Source organism: Nelusetta ayraudi, unplaced genomic scaffold (genome assembly GCF_046127955.1).
Source record: "Nelusetta ayraudi isolate G7.1 ecotype Tasmania unplaced genomic scaffold, CSIRO-AGI_Nayr_v1 ptg000116l, whole genome shotgun sequence".
NCBI classification, from domain to species: domain Eukaryota; kingdom Metazoa; phylum Chordata; class Actinopteri; order Tetraodontiformes; family Monacanthidae; genus Nelusetta; species Nelusetta ayraudi.
In genome coordinates this window covers 15,001-32,501 of record NW_027466166.1, presented here as the reverse complement: position 1 = coordinate 32,501, position 17,501 = coordinate 15,001, and the positions used below count along the sequence as shown (strand labels likewise).

Genomic DNA, 17,501 nt, shown 5'->3' with positions numbered 1-17,501 from the left:
TGAAAAGAGATAGTTGGATGATAGAGTGAGTCGGGGGAGGGGAGGGAGAGGGGCATGACTTAATTTTTTTTTTTTTTTTTTTTTAATCATTTGGGCTTTAAATCATTTGGCGATAGCAGGCTAAAGGTAGGTCTTCCTGTGCCACCTGGTAACTTTTACCGTGGTCTTTATTCCGCTAATGCTTCATGTCGGAGCCCCTCCCCCAACCGTGGCAGAGGTCATTTTTAACCAAAGTTCTATTTTTGAGACACCTCATGATTTTCCCTAAAGCTGAGGAATGAAATAAAATGAGAAGGTTAAGCATAGATTGTGGATGCTGGTGGATCCATATTTGCCTTGTAAATGCTGCTGTATTCAGACATTTCATGACACAGTCCTTACAGAAAAATGCGGGGATCTTTTGTGATTGTTGCGGGCAAAAATCCTTGATTATGCGGCACGTTTTCTAAAACAAATGCAATAAAATATACGGGATATTTCCGCAATTTTATGTGATGAAATTGCGGAAATTTGCAAAAATTGTGGAAGATTGCAAAATGACCTCCTATGATTATAAAGAATACTAAATCACAGAAAGTGCTGAGAATAATCAAGTTCTCATCTTTTTTTTTTCAAACCTTAGAGATGTCTCATACTTACAAAACAATGGGGCAAACAATAAATTGAAACAATAAAATCCAAATGTACTTTGTATTCCACACGGGGCGGTCTAGCCTTCAGCGTATTTCCTGGTTGCGTCACCGCCGTTCCCTCCTGCTGGCCAACCCCGGGAGTGACGTTTTCATAGCGTCACGCTAACCATTGGTTCGCCATCTAACGATGGCGTTGGATGTTGAAATAAGCAACATTCCGAGTACGCATTTGGAGCGTCCTTTGGACTTTTGGGAATTGGGACAAGCCTTGGCGCTGTGCTATGACGCAACTTCCTTTCAAACGCATACTCCGAAGGGTGCAGACCCTGAATTGAGACATCGCCAGGGACTGAATCAAGAGGAAGCAGGTAAGTGCAACATAAAACAGGAAGTGAAGACGAGACAACAGGAAACACATAAAATGAACATGATGATAAGCTTGACAGATGTTGAATAAAATGAAAAACATGAATAAAAATAAAAAAATCTGAGCGGAATCTGGACAAAAATAACCAGGAAGAAGACTATCAAAAAGAACAACACAGGATGTGACACAAAAGACAGACTGAACAAAAGACAACAAAAACGGTACCTGACACAATCTTGCCAAAGCTACAGTGGAGCAGCACTGAAAACAGTCATCCTTCTCTCTCCTGGCGTTGACGAAAGGGGGAACCATGTGCTGAAAGGGACCGCAGAAGAAGACAAAGGAATATGGAGCTCATTAGAAGAATGCCGCAGCAATGGCTGTTTTCATCAGACCTCGATGGCATTTCCAGATTAGAAGAAAAGGGAAGAAAACATCATCCCGACTGTCTACGCGTGTTTCTCCCACCTGAACGCACCAGGAAATGGCAACGAAACCTGAACACAAAATACCGAGCGCATAGTTTCAGTAATAAGAAAAAAAAAAGCAGAGTCCTTAGTATGCAAGTTAACTGCGATTCCGCCAACCAAACGGCCAATGAGACCCTGCAGAGAAGCACGTGTGCACGTCAGGCTTGAGCTGCAATGATGACAGTCGGCTGATTTGTCTTACATAGCTTAATATCTCCTAATGGTGTGAAATGACAAAAAATAAAGACCACCAATATTGAAACCCATAAAATATTTGTGGGCCAGAAATTGCGAAAGAATAAAATTCAACAGCGTGTGTCACCGTTTCGTAACACTTTACGTGCCTCTGAGGCAGCTTCCACTCTGCCCGGAAACGGTGAGAATGTCGAAAAGAGGAAAGAGGGAAGGGAGGAAGAAAAAAAAAAGGGGGGGGTGCATGGGGTGAAGGAAGATGGCATGGGTGTATGCTCAGGGTGTAAGTTATGGCCGTAACTTTCTCACTCTGTCAGGCGCTTTAACCGTCTGTCCTGGAGGACACATTAACTCGGTATCCTTAAATAAAGTCCTTTAAATAAAGCTGGGGGAGTTAAATAATGAGAACGCTGCTCCCGCTGTCCTCTCTGCTTTTAAATGAACCTCTGCCTTTCTTATTAATGTCCCCTTATCGCTCATCACGGCCACTGACCCGCCGCCATAACCCCTTTCCACTCAACCGCATAAGAAGCTCCAGCAAGTGGTCGCCGCAGAAGTAATTGAGGGCAATTTTCAAATTAAAATTTAAAACCTCTCGTCCATCTTCATGTGACGGGCACAGGGCGGAGGAGAGGGCGTTCGGAGGGGGGGTAGGGGGCTTGATGACTTGATCAGGTTTTGCGAGGCGGGCAGGTACTCAGGCCGGGCGAGGAGGGATGATGAACGAGGGGCATTAATCTCTGTGACAGAGAGAGAGGAGTTAGCGGCGGTGATAGCGCCGCTAACGGCTTTAATTAGCATTTAATCAGATGCCTCGGGGCCTATGGAGGGGAGGGGTGGGGTGGATCTAACTTCATTCTATAAGAGGGGAAGGAGAGGGGGGGGGAGGGTCCCCGCTGTAGCCTGGCTGGTGCTGCAGGCTGTGTAGAGGAACACATGCCTATGATCCCCCCCCCTTTTTTTTTTTTGTAATCCTGCAATGATAGCGAGCTCAGCGCACCACAAAGGCCTTAGACCTTTAAGCAGGGAGCTGTAATGTTGAAGGAACACAGACTTGCTTCTCGGATTCTCTAAATGTTCAGGCTGCAGGCTTTTCTTCCTGGAACGTCTGATGCACTGAATAGAGAAAAACAAGGTTGCAGCGGTTGGGAAACGGGCACTAAGTCATTTTTATCCCAATTAATAGGCCAAAAGTATCCCGAGATGGAGCACATAGCGATTACGGGTTTTTTGAAATTGGAGCATCTGACTGTCAGTATGTCACGGTTCAAGGAGTTGTTGCCATTTTCTGCAATTAGTAAGCACATTTTGCACTTTGTTCCAGCCAAAACTATTTCTGGCTCTGCCTTTTCTTCAGGTTATGACAGAAAACGAATTTTAATGATTTTAAAACTCATTTCAATGAACATTTCGACATGACAGGTGAGGAACAAGTAGAGAGGAAGAGGTGAGCCAGCAAGGTCTTTTTTGAAGTAAGAGTGTTTCCTGATCAGCTCTAATTTATTGCCCACTTTCAGAGTTTCACCTCCAGAACCGCAATAAGGTAGCATGAGGGCTGGGGCTAGCTGATTAGCATGCTAACGAGACATTTCTGTGGCAGAGTGCCTGCTGCTCTCACAGTCAGACCTGCTCTTTTTCAAACATGCAGCTCATTTTATAGCATTGCTTACTTATCCAGCCAACCGAGAACACAAAACCGGAAGATTGAAGCTTTCAAGTGGAAAATATCTGTGGAGAAACCGAGAATAATTCCTCCTGAATGTGGAACTGCTGGATTTTTTAAGAAAGATGTGAGATGAAGTGGGACATAAGAAAACAAGGACGGACATTGACATTGGTTGCGATTGGCTAACTTACAAGTGCTTGTAAATCTTGCGCGCGACATCACGAGGGACTCATTTCAAGGCTTTGGCTTTTACACACTTTCTAAAAAAAAATCAAGCTAGCAAGCAGTAGAGCTAACTTCTCATTCTGAGACAGATGGGAGATAACGTAAAAAATAAATAAACAAATAAATTTGTAGAATGGATTTTTTTTTTTAATATTAAAATTCATGGGTGCCAGGCCAGCCAGGATTGATAACTGCTGTCAGGGGACAATATGGAGATGTGTTTTATAGCGCTTCTAAAAATTGCTTGAAAATGCATCATTCTGCCTCTGCTTCATAAATGTCACCTTTTAAACGCACCACACTCTTTTTTTCACCTTTAGTTTGACTTTTTTTTTTTTTTTTTTTTTTAAAAGAAGAAAAAACCATGGCCTCGATAAGCAACAAAAGAGCAGCAGCGGATCTGCGGTTAAAAATAAAACGTTGGAGGCCGCGTGGCGAGTTGTGAAGTTGACGCGCCGGCGTGACAGGCGCGGGAAGAGAGAGAGAGAGAGAGAGAGAGAGAGAGAGAGAGAGAGAGAGAGAGAGAGAGAGAGAACTTGACGGGCGCACGTCGAAGTTTTGATGGCGATGCTGAGGAAGAGGGCTTTTGGCATGAAAGGGGGCCAGTGTGTGATCATGATGTCATTAGGGGGATACAGTGAGACAGACCGGAGGCTTCTGTACCGCGCTGCACCCAGGGGACGTCATTACCAAGTGGAAGTGAGCGAGCGGAGGTGGGGGGCGGGGGGGACCTGCGCGCAGGTCACACACACACACACACACACACACACACACACACACACACACACACACACGAACAAGTGAGCGCTTACTCGCATGGGTACAAACGCGTGTGTCTGTCGGACACGCAAACGCACATTATTTATTACAGACCCTGAACGTCCCATCCCGTCACATGTCTGGCCTCTGACAGTGACGGGCCGCCAGTGGAAATATGGAAGTGGACACCTCTGTGGACACGCGCGCCTCATTAACGAGCGCACACAGATGGGCAGCACACACACACACACACACACACACACACACACACATACACACACAGAGGCGCGCGCGGGCCGAGAGCTTGCGCCGCAGCGTCGAGTTGCTGTGTGTGTGTGTGTGTGTGTGTGTGTGTGTGTGTGTGTGTGTGTACCGGCGGTGCATCCGTCTGCGCTTCATTACCGTTCACACACGCAGACAGTTGCAGTGTTTTTGTGTCAATGTTTAATGAGGGGCTGGGAGTCTGGGGACCTCGCTGCTGTCAGGAGCTCCTGTAGTCTGCTGCAGCTACCACCTGTTCCCATTGGCTCCCGGAAGACCCGCCGAACACACACACACACACACACAGACGAGAGAGTCTTGCAAGAGCATGCGAACAACAGGAAACACACGCATGCACACACACCTGACAGGCTGCACGCACGCTGATTTAGCCGTCGCGCGGCGCCGCCGCTGTTGTTCGACGGCTTGTAAACATCTCCGGCAGTTGGCCGAGAGCGGCTGCCTGTCAGCGGCGACACAGGCCGCGGGAATATCAACCGAGGCCCCTCACATCCCTCACAGCGAGGCGAAACTGAGCCCTCCTCTCACTTCTCCTGCTGCCTCTAGTTTTTTTTTTTTTTTTTTTTTTTCCCTCTGTTTCAGAAAGATGGGCGACCCGGTGGCGCAGTGGTTTGCGCTGCCTGGAGGTCTCCCTGTGTCTGCGTGGGTTCTCCCCGGGTTCTGCAGCTTCCTCCCACAGTGCAAGTGAGGTGAATTGGGAATTCTAAATTGACAGTAGGTGTGTGTGTGTGTGTGTGTGTGTGTGTGTGTGTGTGTGTGTGTGTGTTTGTGAATGAGTGTGAATGAGTGTGAATGGCTGTTTGTCGTCATTTGCCTCTACATTATGTGACCCTGTGATGAACTGGCAACTTGTCCAGGTTCCATCACAATAAATCCATGACAGGAAAAGAAACGGCGGGAAAAAAACGAAAAAATAAAAAAAAAAAAAAAAAACAATTACACAATAAAATCAGACAAGTGCAAAGGGTAATATAAAAAACAAATGCAAGTGATGACAGGGCTGCTGAACATCGCAGTGAGGAGACTGGAAACTCTGCAATTTGCTACAGTGAGACATTTTTTTTTTTCAAATATTAGCGAAAATGAACCTACGTAAAGTCACCAGTGTCATTTCTGTTTTTACATCACTGCATAACCAGTCAGGATGTCAACCCTTCCTTCACCCTATGACAGCTGTGATAGGCTCCAGCTGACCCCCACAACACTGAGTGCAGGTCAAAGCGAGTATTGAAGATGAATGGATGGATGGATGGAGATGTGAACCATCCAGACACAGCGCGCGACTCTGTGTGCGCACAGAGCAGAGGAGTGCGTGTACTTTTCAAAAAAACTCCAACTTTTATTAAAACAAGGAAAAAAAAATTATTGACTCATTAACAAGATTATAAAACAGTGATTTAGTTACATAAATAAATTGATATCGGTGTATCAAATCTTAATTTCATAAGCATGTATACATGGGTCATTGTAATAAATAAAATGGGAGAGCAGGAGATTCCTACACAAAAAAAAAAAAAAAATAACGAACAAAAAAAATAAACAGTCAGCTAGCTAGAAAGACTCGGAGGAAATTGTTTGTGAAGAGAACAAGAGACACTGGACAATGAGGGTTTTCTTTTTTTCTTCTTTTTCTTCACCAAACACACATGAGGAATTGCTTTGTTAAAGCATGAGTTACACAGCCATTCACTTACTAATTAAGGACACTAAAGCTGGGACCAAGGTGGGTCGACTCTCACCTCTTAGAAACGCGTTTGGTTGTTAGATAGATCTCCTGTTTGGTTACTTTAAAGCGTTAAGACAAGGCAAGAGAAAAGGCTGCTTCCATCTTTCAATCAACGCAAGACAGGAAAAAAAACAAAAAACGGGGGAGGGGGGAAAAAAAAGAAGAAGGAATTCGACAAAAAAATCAGACAAGTGCAAAAGGTGATACAAAAAATGAAAAAGGCAAGTGATGACAGGACAGCTGAGAGCATCGCGGTGAGGAGACTGGAAATTCAGCAGTGGGTTACATTGAGACTTGTCTCTTTTTTTCTTTTTCTTTTTCTTTTTTTTTTTTTAAATCTTAGCTAAATTGAACCTACATAAAGTTATCAGTGTGATTTCTGTTGTTACAACTACATTACTGCATAACCACAGCCAAGATGTCGTTTAAATGCACACGAGGCCGGACACATAACACATCTTTTTTTCTTCTTTTTTTTTTTAACCACATTGATCTCAAATTAGTTCCTGTATAAAAAGCATATTATAGATATTTCCCAACCCCGAAGGATCGTATTGAGAGCGAGGCTGCAGCAACAGCCCCCATGCATAATTAATACTTAAAGAAATGCTTTTTTTCAAACAGTTATCGACCAGTTGCCACAATTTTTTTTTTTTTGTTGTCTCCAAGGCCTCTTTTTATGCTTTACTCAGCAGGAATGAAACGCAACAATTCAACTCAACCTCCCTTTTCTGACCGGAATCCAGCGTCTCAAGTGTGAACAGGCCAAAAAAGAAAGAGGAAAGGGGGAGAAAAAAAGCTGTCAGCGAGGTCAGACTCGTCCTTCTGATATGTTGTTGTTGTCTTTTTTTGTTGAACAAAAAGAGCAAAGCAAGAGAAGACAAAAGCGAGGACAGCGAGAGAGAACAAACTACAGCGGCTTCAAGTATTTCACATGACATAGAATACTCTGTATAAATTAGTTAACATATACTTTCAGATCCTCCATATTCAGACATATACTATGGCATATATATACAGAGTACAATAAATGCTCGCTCATGTCTTTGTGTCACGGTTTTTGTCTGTTTTTCAGTCATTCGTTTGTTCCACCTTTTTTGTGTTTTTTTTTCCTTCTTCTCCTGTGTAGTGAAATCCCTGAGAACGTTCTGCTTGACAATTACTGAAGGTTCCACACGATGAACTTTAACAGTAGAGAGTCCAATTTTTCTTTGGCTGTACTCGAAACCGCCTGCTATACTCGCAGCGCACACACTGGTTTTTGCCAAAAACATACTGCGTCGACTGCAGTGGGCGAACAAAATCCAGAAGCACAGTGAATGATTTTGAGAATAAAACCACAGCATGCAAAACAGAGCAGCGGCCTTAGTGTGTGTGTCGTTTCCCACAATGCATAGCGCCATTCTGGACCGGTCTCTTAACACAGTGCGCTCTGACTCAACTAAAGCCAGGTTGACGACAGGGTGAATACCTCCAACCTGTCGCACATAAAAGGAGCTATGAAGAAATTAATTTCGCCACTAGATGTCATAGTTGTGCACACCATGCAGAGCAAAACAAACCGGTGCAGGGACATCAAGTGGCGTATTTGACACCCGATAGTACGGAGAGGATGTCCCTCTTGGTATTTCTTCCATAATATTTAGTTTTTAGTGTAAATTTAATCAATAATAAATTTAATATGATTTAAGCTACCATTTTAGCATGGTATCTTATCACTAGCGGCTGAGCTGCGTTTGTTTGCCTCTACAGGTGTTTGTCAGACACAGTGTCAGGAAGTGAACAGGGCCAACGGTCCCAAAGGCAGGGAGGAGAAGCAACACTGTATGATGCCACTCATTCTGCACACAGCAAACATTGTTTTTCCAGAATTATAATATGCCCGACTTTTGTATACAGCTCATTTCACCAAGCAGGGATGCAAAACAAATAGCAGTGGAGTAATTAAGATCTTTGAGTCCGTTTATGGTTTCGAGAATCCCAATCAACCGACTCAGCCACTTGTACTTTCCTTTAGGTGACGACCGACTTGGCTGTCGTTCACTTTAGCACTAGGACGCCAGGAACCGGCCCACCTGGCCTGTAACACTGCGAAAATCCCAACTGACCGGCAGTCCTACTGCGTTCTAGCGTGGAATGCAGTAAACAGTATATTTGACGCAAGTACGGAGGAGGCGGTTTGGAGTACTGCCTGTGATTCACATGCACAAAGGGAAAATGACACTGGCCTAGTTTGGAAAAATAAAATACAATGACGACTGCAGAGATGAGAGTGGACTGAACTTTACCGAGCTCGAGTTTGTTGGCAGGGGGGGTGGGGGGGGTCTCGGGTTGGGCTTTGTGTGTGCGCGCGCGTGCGTGTGTGTGTATGTGTGTGTGTGTCAGTACCGATGTCAGGGCGGTGACGTACAGCAGAGCCGAACACACAAACGCCACAGCAGGAATCCAGCTGTGTCTCAGCATAACCTTGGTCTCGTTGTTTGATTATTAACACTGTCCGTTATCAGGGTTGATAAATATCATGACAGCAAACAGAAACAAACAAAAAAAAAAATAGAAAAACAAAAGAGGGGGAGCAGGTTCAATAGCGCATCATGAGGTAGTCGTCTCCCTCTGGGTATCCGCTAGAAAATTTGACTGGAATATTACTGGAAGAAAAGTTGTTTCCTTTATCCAATGGGCTACTTCTGGTGCCACTCTGGTGGGCGGGGCCACAGTAGCGGCGCTAGGTGGGATAACAGAGTTGCTGTCTATGTGTGTGTATGTGTGTGTCTATTGCGTGACACAACTCAACGGATGCTCAAGCGCTGCTGCTCTCGGCAAAGAAATGCTCGTGGCGGCTTCCTGTCAGTGCGAACCCAAAGATTTGCAGAGCGGAGCTGTGCAGTGCCACCCAGCGCCCCCTGGTGGAGCTTCCTGGACAGAGGGAGGTGCTCTGTGTGTTTTTTTTTTTTAAAGCCATAGTTTCACTTTAAAAAGTTGCCGTGACATTGTGTGTGTTTGTTGTTGTTGTTTTTTTCTTCCATTTCTTGCTCTTTTCGTTTTGTTTCCTGTTGTTTTTGTACGCGAGCGCGAAAGGCTTCAGCCACTTGACCACGTAAAAACTCAGGGTACATTAAAAAAAAAAAGGGACAAACTAAAGAAACGTTAAAATAAAAGGAAACCAGAATGTTGTTTTTAAAAAAAAAAGCCATATCACTTTTCCTTTCTCTCTCTCTTTCTCTCTCTCTCTCTCTCTCACACACACACACCCACACACACACATGAAGAGAAATACACACGACATTCACAACATGACAAATTTCCTCTCCTCTGAAAAATAAAAACACTTCTGTACACATAGTAGTAATAATATTAATAATAATAATAATAATAATAATAATAATAATAATAATAATAGTAATAATGTTTATAACAATAACAACAGCAAGAACAATAATACCGCATGTGGCTCTGTTGATTTTTTTTCGTCATCTTTTTGCTTCATTCTTATAAGTCACATCCCTCTTTTTACTTGTCTATTTTATCAAGTTCCAAAAAAGGAAGTTCAAAAGGCAGAGACTCAAAGTTAATAGAAAAGTCCTAGAGCGGGGGAGGGGCTGGGGCCGGGTCGGGCCGGGTCGGGTCAGCCGAACCGCTCCCTCACCAGCATCATCAGTTTCTTTTTGCCCTTGTAGATCTGTTTCAGGTTGTCTATGAACTGCGTGAACTGGATGTGTCCGTCGTGAGCCATCATGAACGTCTCCCGGGCCTTGCCCAGGAACTCGATGAACTCGCTGTAGTGGCGCGGGCTGATGTGCGTGAGCCGCGAGTGCGTGGTGTTGATGTAGGCCCCGATGGTGGCGTCCAGCAGCTGCCTGAGCGGCGCCTTGTCCAGCGACATCAGCTTCCCAGAGTTCCGGCGGCTGTGCAGCGCCGACACCATGCCCGGCGTGGTGAGCGTGCACCGCCGCAGGATGTCCGACAGCACGGTGGCGCACTTCACGCTCTTCACCACCAGGGGGATGACGGCCGCCAGCTCGTTCTTTCCCAGCGAGTGGCTGAGCGCGCACGCCCACAGCACGTCGTTGATGGCCGGGTGCGTGTCCTGGTTGTAGCTGAGGTTCAGGTGCGCCATGGCCAGCGTGGCCAGCTTGTACGCCCGCATGGGGTAGCCGCGGTGCTCCATGTAGCGCGCGATGGTGAACAGCTGCGTGTAGCTCATGACCGTGGCGGCGGCGTCCAGTACAATCTGGTAGGCTGTCTCAAAGGCAATGTGGTCCTTCTCGCAGAGGGTGAGGGCCGAGAGGGCGCAGTTCTGGGGGTCCTTCATGGCGCACTGCAGCGCCAGCGTGCGGGCCGACGAGGCAAGGTTCTCCTGCTGGTGGCAGTCCAGGTGCAGGCGGACGATGGTGCTGTTGGACATGACGGTGGTGGCCACGATGCTGGTGGCTTCCGTCGGGGTGAAGAGGGTGAACCAGCTCTGCATGATGCTGTCCAGGGCGTACACACCTGGAAAGGACCAGAGGGGTACGGGGGTGGGGAGTGGGAGAGAATTAGGAGGCAGTGGGGACGTTGCCATGAAGGCATTAATCACGATGAGAAGTCTCCGTGTGTACAATTTTTAAGAAAGACCATGTGACAGTGCCCCTCGTATTTAGCGCACTGTCAGGTGGGCTTTCCTAAAAATGGTGGCACAAGATGTCAGTCAACTAGTAGCAAGACCCTTATTGCTCTGTATATTGGTATCTATATGAGAACTGTTCTAAGGGTAGGAAAACCAAATTACTAGGAGCTTATTATCAGTTTATTACTACTTTATTACTTATAAGGAGCAAAATGGAGGCAAATTTTACACACTGGGTCTTCGCAATTAACTAAGTCGTTTGACAGCCCGAGGAGACGGTCAGGGGAAAAAAAGTTTCAGTCAGAGCGGAGTGCCGACGGATCACTCACCCACTTCAGTGGCACACGTGACTAACCAGCGCACCATCTCTCTCCTCCTCCAGTTCAGTGTGGACAAAGTTATTCTCATGACCTGAGGGAAGACAGACACCAAGGGGGCTTTAGCAAACCTCACAGTTTAAATCTCTGCACCATTCCCAAGGAAAGAAGAAGAAATGTTTGTGTGTAGCAGCAAAAAAAGGAACAAGCATGTTTCAGTTTTAATTGACACACTCAAATATGAGTAAACATTTAGAACAAGGCAGCAAGCTGTTCTTGAGCAACGTTTCACAAGGGTTGTGAGTAAAAAAAAAAAAAAAAAAAAAAGCACTCAGCAGATTTCCTTTCAAACTTCCCCTGCCGTGGAAAAAGAAAGTTTTGCAACCATCTATCGCTCCAAATAGAGCTGCTGGAGTGATGGGAAATTGCTGATCTGTGGGTGATTGATTCAGACTTATTCAGCAGGACACGAGATCAAAACCATCATGGTGCCTTGAAAGAAATCCGCCCGGAAAGCTGACAGGCAAAGAGGAACTGCTTCAGTACAGCGTCGCGTTGTTATTACGCTGTGGTAATTGCAGATAAGCCATCGCATTTCTACGCTATAGAAAAAGGAACATTATGAGGCCGGTTCCAGTTTGAGCGTGGCAGGGAGTCGCCCGGCGGTTTGTCACCCGCGCCGTGTTGACAGTAACAGCTGCTGGCGAGTCTCAGACGTGAAACAAAACAAACTCTCCGAGAAGCTACCGCAGGAACTGCAACAGGAAGTCAGAGAGCGTGACAGCCAACAGCTGTAACGTAACTGAAAGACCACAAGAGGCTCAGACTGGAATGCAAAAAAAAAGTGTTATTCGTGAGGTGGGTTTAGCTTCATTAGCACGGCGACTGCACAGAACCTCTCACCTAAAGAGGAGATACGAGACAAATTTTCGTTTCCAGTGGTTATCCTTATGTTAATCATTGTTTTACTTGTTTATTCTAATTATTCTTTTGCTCTCTATGCACTTTTTATGAACTGATTGCTGATGACTGATTGTGCAGCTGAGAAACTGAATTTCCTTTTGGATAAAGTATCTATCTATCTATCTATCTATCTATTTTCTGCTTCAACCTCGAGACTGAGACCAGCTGTGCCGTGCTCACGCTCATAAACATTTACAGCCCCGGACCTCGATTCAAGAGGCGGTGGGGGCAACGGCGTGCAAACATCTGCTTGCGAACCAACCTGCAGTCCGAGCTCCAGCGACACTTTGAGAAGTGTGATGTCGGGCAGGCTGTCCATCAGGGTGGCGATCTTGAACGCGTCCTGCGCCAGCTTGAAGATGTGAGACGAGGAGTGGATGTTTTTCTGGATGGACTCCAGCACCGTCTCCAGCCTCCGACTGTCGCCTGGAGGAGGGAGATTGGAGCACAGAGCCGTTTGAGGAAGAGGCTTCGAGACGAGAGACGGAGCCGCGACGGAGAGTTGGAGCGCGCCGGCACCTTTGGCAGCGGTGAGCATGGTGGAGGCCAGTTCACACTGCTGGGACTCGATGTGGCTCAGGGTGAACCAGCGAGGGTAGCGGTTGGGCACCACGGACACGATGTGGTGGGGTCGCGACAGGTCGCCCGACGAGGCCGTCGACTCCAACACCGGCAACCTGGAGGAGGAGCAGCATTAGCATTAGCGCATTAATCGCAATGAGATTAAATACAAGGCAAATTTGTTTGTTTTTTTATTTACATTTTAATCGCAAGCTTTTTGACCCATCCATTCACCTGTAGTCAGGTCCTCAAGTGGTAGGCCTAGGATGCAAATGTTAGCATCCTGCTAACGTTAGCTGTGTTTATTTTGTGCAATTCACACAGCGAACACAAATTAAACTGCGATTAATTGCAGTTAACTGAGGAAATTCAGAGCTTAGATGCCATTAAAAAAAATGAATCGCTTGACAGCCCTGATAATAACTTCGCTCCGGAATACAGATTTGACTGAACATCAAGCACAAGTGGAGATAGAGAGAATCATTAAACAGGAAGTTCGGCTTTTTTATGCACATTAAGAGGCAGACAGTGAAATACTGCACGGACGACAAAAAAGGGTCTTCGTTACGACGTTGTGGAAGTGACTCCAAAATGAGAACGACTTGGCTGATCACAGGGGGATTACAGTTCGCATATCTCCACAATTTACATCCAGCATAGCGTTTAATCACCCAGAAACCGAGTTATAATCAGTATTTTCTTCACCCTAATTGGTCGTAATGAAGTCAGAGGCGCTCGACACCTGCTAGCAGATGAAGGAGCGCCGCCATCTCCTTCCTCTCTCTTCTCTTCTCTTCTCTTCTCTTCTCTTCTCTTCTCCCTCATTACTAAAATACCGACAGAGGCCGAGTCTTCCACCGGCGCCACGCAACCCGCCGCCGCCGCCGCCGCCGCCGCCGTGGCCGGCTCATCTCCTATTCTGCTTCACTCCTCTTCCACCGCACTTTCAAAGGTCTGCTCCCCTTCAGAAGGCGCCACAAACCTGGCCTGCTCTCAGCCAATCATAGAGCTAATTGAGTCCACGGGGAAATTAGGGAATTCACCTTCCAGCCCCGTAAGGCTGGACACACATCAAACAAATACCGACACACATGAATGAGAGGAGCCAGCGCTCCTGCCCATGCCTGTGTGTGTGTGTGTGTGTGTGTGTGTGTGTGTGTGTGTGTGTGCATGTGTGTGCAAGCGCGCGCACACACACACACACACACACACACACACACACACACACTCGGTCAAACCTGCCCTTTTGAACACACATCAAAGCAGTCCAGTAAAAACAATGTGATGCTAAATGCCAGTTTCAATTTCAGAGCAAAGTGCATTTGATGCTGTTGCACCAGGACACACACACACACACACACATACACACACACACACACACACACACAATCAAAACCCTCCTTCATCACTCTTTTTTTGTAAATCCAGGAGGTTATAAATTGGAGTGGAGCCGGCCGAGACGAGTGCGAGTGCAAGCGCAAGACGGCGCTCTGCAGCCACAAGTCGAGGTCGACTCGCCGGCAACCCCAAGAGCGGCCAAAAGCGGCCTTCTGGAAGATTCCTGGGGTGTAACAAAGCAAAAAGAAGGAGAAGGAGACAAAGAAAAAAAAACTCTGGGCAAAAAGATGGAGGCCTCATCAACATTCCTGCCTTTGTTTGGTTTTTCACCAGAGAGCCGGAGGCCTCCTCCGCTGGATGGGAGGCTGAAAAGTCCTGACCCTGCTGGAAAAGTAACCTTCTACCAAACGTTGGGTTGGGGAAAATCCATACTGTCCTATTGTTCAATAGGAACCGATGGAACCAGAACAATTTACAGTGTGTTCAAAGCCGTTTGCAGTCATCACCTTCGCCGTGAAGCAGGACTAGAGAAAGTCTGGCCTTCTCAGAACGGCTAATTAAACCGCTACCTCATCGCTGGTGAGGTGAAAGTCGGGGAGGTTGAGCTGCTGAAGTAGTGGACGTGTTTGAGGGACAATGTGCAGTGAGTGTGCGGAGGAAGTCAGAGACTGGAGGCTTTGCAGCGACTGGACGCAGGTATGAAGGAGGTGTCAGAGAAGCGAGCCAAGGATTAGACTTGGGTATATAGCAGAGGTGGGAAACAAGGAAGTGCAAGTACTTTGAGTTACTTGAGTATATTTCTATTACACCTTTTTACTTTTACTCCCTACATTTGTAAACAGATATCAAAAAATCTCTCTCTCTCTCTCTCTCTCTCTCTCTCTCTCTCTCTCTCTCTCTCTCTCTCTCTCTCTCTCTCTCTCTCTCTCTCTCTCTCTCTCTCTCTCTCTCTCTCTCTCTCTCTCTCTCTCTCTCTCTCTCTCTCAAAAGGTCATAACAAACATCCGTTTCCACTTCACTTGTAATATTTCATGGTTATAGTTTGCACATGCTCGCCATCGAGGTGGCTTCCAGTGAACCGCGGAGCAGATCTGGCTCACTGCGATGTGATAAGAGTGAGCAGGCACATCTGAAAATGGAAGACAGAGGTTGACAAAAAGCAGCCAGGATGGATTTTAACTGGATCCTGAGGCTCTTCAGGTTTCTGGACAGCATCACCGAGACTCCTGACCTCTCTGGGTCACGTGCGTCGTGTTCCCTTCCCCTTCTAACTGTAAACACGTTTCGCGGTCACCATCCATCAGGCCCACATCTATCAGCTCGGTGACGTCCGCTGGAGAACCTCCAATCTACACAAGGCATCAATGTCAGAAAACCTTCATAGGAGCAGCGAGATCTGAGCCCAGCTCCGAATTCCGATTTCGGGCTCGTTTCTGGGAAGCACCTTGGATATTGTGAACAGTCCAGGGGCGGCAGAGGGCACAAACAGACGCTGAGCAGCGATACAGGAAATAAAAGTATGTTTCTCCAAGAACTAAGGAAGAGCGCTGGACAGCTTGGAGGGTCACAGGATGCTGTTGCTCGTTTAGTTTGTTCCTGTTCGCTCTAAAACTCCCAATCAGGACATACTGAGTTGAGTTGATTCAGAGGATCAAATAAAAACAAAAAATCAGGTATCTGTGAGTGGCAATTAACAAGGCTGCTCCAGCTTTGTTATGCGTTTACTCAAAAGCTGAGGAGCAAATTAAAGGTCGGGCCTAAGCCAGGAGCAGAACACTGCAGTCGGTGGACAGGAGATTCACTCGGCTGGCTGAAGAGAGATGGGGGAGAGGCATCCATGCAGTGTGTGAAACACCCGGCAATACTGATTGAATTAATTGTTTCTCAATACCAATCTAAATTTCCTTAACACGCAGCAAGCATATCTTTAAAAAATTGAATATCAGACAGGGTGATCTTAAAGACATTGTAGTGACCATTAGTGACAATAATAATAGATATTTCTAGCTTCTTGAAAGAATATAAGGGTTTTGGGGTCTCGAGGGTTAATTGGGGGGTCAGAGCCTCTTGATTCCCCTGTATTTCGCACACCGGCCTCACAACAACAGAGGGGGATCATTCTGACAATCCGCTGTGTCCAATGCGGAGCTTCAATCCAGCAGAATCCACAGCCAGCAGAAGGTCACTAGAGGCCGAGTTGAGAACCGTCTCTGCGTACTCGCCATTTCCCAGAAACACTCCAGTAATTTACTATGTGTCTCATTTAAGGGGATCAACGGCTGTTTTTTTTTTAAAAGATGGGAGACTTTGAAATCTTTTTTTTTTCGTTTAAATTTGAACATTTGGTTGGGAGAGAGCCGCGAGCCAATGAGAAGTTAATGACGGTGGGACTCTCTGGTCCAGCTGTCTGGAAACCTGCTCGGGACGATGTCTTAATTGGCAGGTGGGCGAGCCGAGGCAGCGGGTAATTTCCTCTGGATCCGACGAGGAATGCGGCTCGGAGCGAGACAGGGTGGCAGCGGGTTCACTGAGAATTGGATCATTTCTTGACACAGGTGTAATATTCTGCCTAATGGCCTCAATTTCACGGCTGAGGCGGCGATCTAGATGTGAACGCAATCCCCCCACAGCCTCTCCGAGCGGCGGTCGCCGGCTCGCTCACACTTCGCATGTGAAACCCCACAGCTTTTTCCGGCGGGTTCAAGAAAGGAAAGAAAATGCCGCAGATCCGCAAGCGCTCGGCTTCTTTTTCCGCTGCGACAAAGCGAGGGAGCAACTGCGACCAGCTGCCCCTCGGAAGGTGCCAGAGGAGGAGGAAGAGGAGGAGGAGGAGGAAGAGGAGGAGGAGCAGGGCTGGACGTGACTGTAAGCCGAGGCTGCTGCCGCTGGAGAGATTAGCTTGTTTTGCAGCAGCGGCAGTTTCCCCCCTCGCACACTCGAGATTTCAACCGCCTAAGCCGGCAGTGCCGCAATCTGATTGGTCTGAGGGAGGGCGGAGGGACAGGAGGGAGCTCGGCCAATCACGTTCTGCTTACAAACACTTTCTTTCACAGACAGATAGATAGAGAGATAGATAAGACAGATAGATGTTATATGTGATAGATCTAGTTTGTGTGATGAAAATGTCTTCTTAATTGTGTATAACGTAGTTTTACATTAGCAGTTGTTACACGTCTCATTTCAGTCAATTTGTGTGCCTCATCTTCAAAAGAGGACGGACGACAGACAGACAGACAGACAGACAACGGTAGATCACGAACGATAGATAGTTAGATAGTTAGATAGATAGATTGACAGATTGATAGATAGATAGATAGACATACGTGTCCACATATTAACAATAAATCCTGTTTTAATGTTACATGTATTGTGTATTAAAAAAGTCTTCTCAATTGTG

The 17,501-nt window shown here is 46.5% G+C and overlaps 1 protein-coding gene across 1 annotated transcript in view; it reads right to left on the bottom strand.

Annotated features, from left to right (window-relative positions):
* Positions 1 to 5,911: 5,911 nt before the first annotated feature.
* LOC142903689 (zinc finger SWIM domain-containing protein 6) overlaps positions 5,912 to 17,501 on the bottom strand; it is a 24,200-nt gene continuing 12,610 nt past the window's right edge. Inside the window, exons 11-14 of the mRNA XM_076049464.1 lie at positions 12,725 to 12,882; positions 12,468 to 12,631; positions 11,255 to 11,336; positions 5,912 to 10,810 (exon numbers count right to left, since the gene is read on the bottom strand). Coding sequence (XP_075905579.1) covers positions 9,945 to 10,810; positions 11,255 to 11,336; positions 12,468 to 12,631; positions 12,725 to 12,882 — 1,270 coding nt within the window. The 3' untranslated portion in view covers positions 5,912 to 9,944. The remainder of the gene's footprint in view (positions 10,811 to 11,254; positions 11,337 to 12,467; positions 12,632 to 12,724; positions 12,883 to 17,501) is intronic.